The 5463-nt window shown below is 34.3% G+C and overlaps 1 protein-coding gene across 1 annotated transcript; it reads right to left on the bottom strand.

The window, feature by feature from the left end:
• Window positions 1-3097: 3097 nt before the first annotated feature.
• LOC110872266 (glucan endo-1,3-beta-glucosidase 12) lies at window positions 3098-4826 on the bottom strand. Its single transcript, XM_022121037.2, has 2 exons — window positions 3394-4826; window positions 3098-3244 (listed from the first exon to the last, which is right to left on the bottom strand). The coding sequence occupies exons 1-2, from the start codon at window positions 4745-4747 to the stop codon at window positions 3213-3215; spliced, it is 1386 nt and encodes a 461-aa protein (XP_021976729.1). The 5' UTR covers window positions 4748-4826; the 3' UTR covers window positions 3098-3212.
• Between the last annotated feature and the right edge of the window lie 637 nt (window positions 4827-5463).

The raw sequence follows: 5463 nt of genomic DNA, 5'->3' as shown, positions 1-5463 counted from the left end.
AAAAAATTATTTACCAAGATGAGTGTTTTTTATTTATTTCTTTATTTTAAACTAATATATTGTATTTTTTGCTTTTATTTTTGATTCAATATCACATTTTTTTACCAATACGGCTTATTTTATTTTTTAACTAACTTAATTTACTTCTTTCATTTTTGTTTTTTAATGTTTTTCTTTTATTTTCCCTTTATATTTATGTAAGATAAATAATTTTAACATAAAGTTTGTTCATGTAATTTCAGGATTATAAACGAACACGAAGATAATGGTAATATTTACTTCTATCAAGCATGAATATAAACTTATTGGACAAAAAAACTAATAAAACTAGATTAATTTGTAATGAGTAATACTTTAAACTTATAAAAAAAGGTATAATAAGTTAGCTATATATATATAAAAATAATGAGTTGATTGAAGAAAAAAAAGTATAAAAGTGAAAATTTAGTTAAAAAAAGAGAGGATTTACAATAGATTTTTATTTTTATAAGTTTAAAGTATTATTCATTACAGATTAATGTAGTTTTATTAATTTTTTTGTCCAATAAGTTGATGTTCATGGTTGATAGAAGTAAATATTACCATTATCTTCGCGTTCGTTTGTAATTCTGAAATTACATGAGCAAACTTTATATTAAAATTATTTATCTTACATAAATATAAAGGGAAAATAAAAGAAAAACATTAAAAAAATGAAAGAATTAAAATAAGTTAGTTAAAAAATAAAATAAACCGTATAATGAGTTGTTTGGTAAAAAAAAAAACATGATATTGAATAAAAAATAAAAGCAAAAAATGCAATATATTAGTTTAAAATAAAGAAATAAATAAAAATACTCATCTTGGTAAATAATTTTTAAATAGCGTATGTTGATAATTATTTTTTCCACCACCACCATTGTGGGAAAAAAAACTTAAAAGAAAACACCTATTTTGGTAAATATTTTTCAAATCACCCATTTTAGTAAATATTTTTTCCACCACCACCATTTTAGGAAAAAACTCCTTGAAAATTAGAATATGAGTTAAATGCTCGGATACTTTAGTTTGCTCTTTTTTCACCTTTAGTCCTCTCTTTCTAAAATTACAGCCAGTGTTGTATGAATCGTTAGGCGTTAGTCAGGCGGTGGGGTACCGACTAACAATTAATCGGGATTAACAGGGATTAGTCGGAATTAATCAGATTGAGATTTTTATATGTAATTTTTAGTTACATATATACACACACACTTTTATATGTGTTTTTTTTAAAGTAGACATGTTTTAACCCCTCATTGACCATTTTTCTAAAATATTTGGAAGGAATTTATAGGGTTTGGTTGAAATTTGGCCGGCGTTTGGCCAAAATTTGGCCAGAATAGGACCGCCATTGACCGCCTAGCGATAAATCGGCCATTAATCGGTGAACCTCCTATTAGTGTTTAATCGGCGACTAATCGGAGACTAGTCTTTTACAACCATGATTACAGCTATAGTCTTAAATTTTTCAATTTTCATTCCCGGATAGTCCCTATGCCTAACATCAGTTAGTTTTCTTAGTTAAGAGTGTGTGGAATGACAAAAATACCCTTTCCTTAAAAAAGGGCAAACTACATGGACTATTCAGGCATTTAATAAATTAAAAAAATCTAATTAACAAGCCAAATTTCAAATGGGCCCCAGAACCTACCCCACCCTCACCCTATCCCGAACCCCTGACCTCTTGTTGGTAAAAAAAAGAATTACCACTACATCAGGTTCCATTTTCTTTCTATGGTATCCACCTAATTGTATTTATGGGTTACTTATACAATTTAATATACCGAATCTAATATTTTTTTAAAAAACATTGGGGTCCGATGACCCCGACCCACTCTATGTGGGTCCGCCCCTTGTTAAGAGTAAAAATTGCAATGTTTGATGCTCTTGAAGCAAAACTAAATAAAACGGGTTGATTTTTTAAAGGTTGTTTACAACAAGTTAAACAAAAGTTGTTTAATAACTTCCTTGAAATTATTAAATATAATGGTCGAAGCAGAAGACTAAATAGAAACATTTTCACACGAGGAAATATCCTCAAGTAGGTTACAAACCTATTGTGCTACTTGATAACAATCGACCGCTGTTGAGTATTGGATAACATCAGTAGATTTGGTCCAGTGGTTAAAAGGCCAGCCCTCTCTAGTGGAGATGCAAGTCTGATTCCCGTTTGGGCGATTTTGGAGGGACATCTGGGTGAATGAATGAATCAGGGCTTTAATCCCGGGTTCGAACCTGATGGGGGGCAAGGATTTACGGATTCCATCTGGTTCTAGCACGTCAGGGTTACGGTCTCATGGCCGTCGAGGAGTCGACTTTAGACATAGCTCCAAGCAGAGTGAATTTACACATGAGATTCTTTACAGTTAAAAAAAAAGTTTAAAAGTTGTGGATATTATGTGGATTATGAATTCATATATACACTAGGCCTGTTGGGCCATTCAAGATATCCACAAAACCACAACTTTTAACTAACATGTGCCTAGCAGTGAGCAGCGCATGTGGACTTCATTACCTTTTAATTCCCACATGATTTTCAAGATGATCAAAATGCTTTCATCTCTTCACCCTCTATTCTCTAATTTTATATATTTTATTATACCAATTTATTAATTCAAAGAAAAAAATAAACAAAAAATTATCATACTGTTGGATGTAACTGTAAGTAATGTTAAAAACAAACACTAAAACTGAGAAAATCAAATTGAAAAAAACAGATCCCCAAATGTAACATGATGGACATGTGGGATGAGTTTTATTTTGCATCTAGAAACAATATTTTGAGTGTATTTGTTAAGTACAAGAAGTAGAGCATTGGGCACAAGAAATAAAACATTGAACACACCATTTTTGCCACCCCCCCCCCCCAAAGCGAAAATTCCTAGTCAGCCATTGTCTCCAACTATTGACGTATGTTTGTTTTTACAATAATTTTTAGATGTATTTGCAAAAGGCCCTAGTTTTAGAACTCGCTTTAGACCTCAGAAAGGTTGAGTCGACCTGAGGTATAGATAACGGAAAAGTAGTTTATCTGAGCATTTTGATTTTATCAACATTAGCAACATGATGGAGATCACTCTTTGGCAAAGTTCAATCGTCGTAATAGATTAAAATGATGTATCATACAACTTCTAATACATAAGTTACAAATCATAATCTTAGGCTTTCAAATTCAATCCACCATGAACCCTTTTCTACTGTTGGGAGTATTTGCATGATCCATAACCTGTTTAAAATTAAAAAAAAAAATCATTAATAATTAGCAATTACTTTAATACCCCTTGCAAAAAGTAATTTCCTCTTCCCAAATTTTTCCCACATATTATATATCAGCAATCATTGTTTAAATTTAAAATATAAAATGGAAAAACTTACTTGGGTCACTAAATGTGACAAGCCCACTTCCTTTAAAATCACAATTCCAATAATTTCTCCCATGCATTTGATAATATGCATTCATTGCATATGAGGCATGCGCATGAACCTTATTGGGCCCAAAACAGGCCCCATTTTCATAAACCTCCCTACAGTCCACACCACCAGGCCCACAACAAAAGTCCAATACACCTTGAACCAGCTTCTCATCTGCATGTGGCTTAGCCACACACCAAACTGATGGACCTCTTTGCACCACTTTTGACCCTGGTCCAAACCCAAACTCCATTTTTGATCCACTACAAAACTCACAACTCAAATCCACATCATAAACCTTTGAACCATCACCATTAAAGAGACCAAAGTTTCTCTCACTTGCACCCCCTTCTTTCTTGTTTTCATTAAATAAAGCAAATAGAAATATATCTATTTTGTCATTAGGTTTCATTGGGGTCCCTTTATTTGATTGTGCCTTGGTGATTAACCTAGTGTTGTAGGTTTTCGCGTTGTCCGGTGAGGCTGCTGTCTCACCGGGCTCGCCTTTTGAGGGCCAGCCAGATTCAGAAACCATGATATGAATCGACCGGCCTCCAAACCCTAACGACGCGATGGCTGAACGGATCGCGTCGATCTGTGCGTCTAACATGTTTGTGTAGACGTACCCTTTGGGGTCGTGGACCCCACTTGAGTTTCCAAGTAAGGCGTATTCAAGCGAAACTGTGGTGGGGTTGTCTCGATAAGCGAAGTAAGGGTAGGCATTGACCATAAACGGTGAACCGGTGTCGGCTAAGAAGGTTAGAATGGAAGTCATTGTTGGCATGAGGGTGGTGGCGAAGGTGGAGGCGGAAGGCGGAAATGAGGTGGCTAAAACCGCCATGCTATGCGGGGTGCTGATCTTGATTTTTCGGTCAAGTCCGCGTGATAACAAGACCTCATGGAGGTTTTGCATAGCTTGAATAAGGGCATTTGGGTCCATGCTATCGTCTCCGGTTGCTAAGTACTCGTTACCGACAGCAATGCCAACGATGGAAGTGGCGGGTATGAAAGGGGCAATACGGGCGGAGAACCAGTCCTCCGCGGCTGACTTGGTGGAGCTTATGTTAGCGACATGGTTATTCTCGACCGCGACTATAATGTCAATGCCCGAGTTGGAGAAGGCTTGGAGGATTTGCGGGTTGGTATCGTAGATTTTCACTTTATCGACGATTGTGGATTGGAGGAGTTGGGCTACTGTTTTCGGCGAAGGGAGGTTGTTTCCAAGTGTGCCGTAGTTTATACCAACGGCGGAGACCGTCAGAAATGGGCCGAGGGGGTGGAGGAGGAAAAGGAGAGGAATGAGATAGACAATGGCCATTCTGATCAAGTGAACTCCTAGCTAGTAACCCTTGTTATATATCAAAACATTATATTGATATTTTTAGTAGGATATCTATAGTATATGAGGATAATTTCAAAAAGTGAGACATTATAATTGTACATTTCGAAAAGGAATGAATAAAATTCAAAAGGTAACAGTGAAAAAGCAGTTTTATAGTGGAATTGGTCTTTGGGTCCAGTTGGTTCATTGAAAGAGTAAAAAAGCATAGATGCTTTCCTTGATTGTTGTACCCCAATACAAACCGTGCTCATCTAACCACTATTACCGTATTACCTTTACAGTCATGTGAAATCAACACTATTTCAGTTTTGAGTTTTGACCCATATTAATTCGATTACATACTTAATCGACTCAAGTTCTATAACTAAGTCTGATTTCGTAATACAATTTTCAAGTTCAAGCTTGGTTCGGATGTGAATCATTTATTAATTATTTTATCATTTTATTAATATACATGTGTAATTATTTTCATATAATGTTTTTTTATATAAAACACTAGGTTATAATCACGTATATTACACGGGTTGAATAGATAAATTTTATGTATTAAATAATAAAACAATATATCTTTAAAACCTCGTTTATTACAAGCGTTGAATAAATATAATTTTATTTATTAAATAATAATAAGTTATATCTATAAGAACAATATTGTACGGGTTGAATAAATGTAATTTTATATACGAAATAAA

The sequence above is a fragment of the Helianthus annuus genome, chromosome 8, assembly GCF_002127325.2.
Source record: "Helianthus annuus cultivar XRQ/B chromosome 8, HanXRQr2.0-SUNRISE, whole genome shotgun sequence".
Classification (NCBI taxonomy): Eukaryota; Viridiplantae; Streptophyta; class Magnoliopsida; order Asterales; family Asteraceae; genus Helianthus; species Helianthus annuus.
This window is presented reverse-complemented; position numbering and strand designations above follow the sequence as displayed.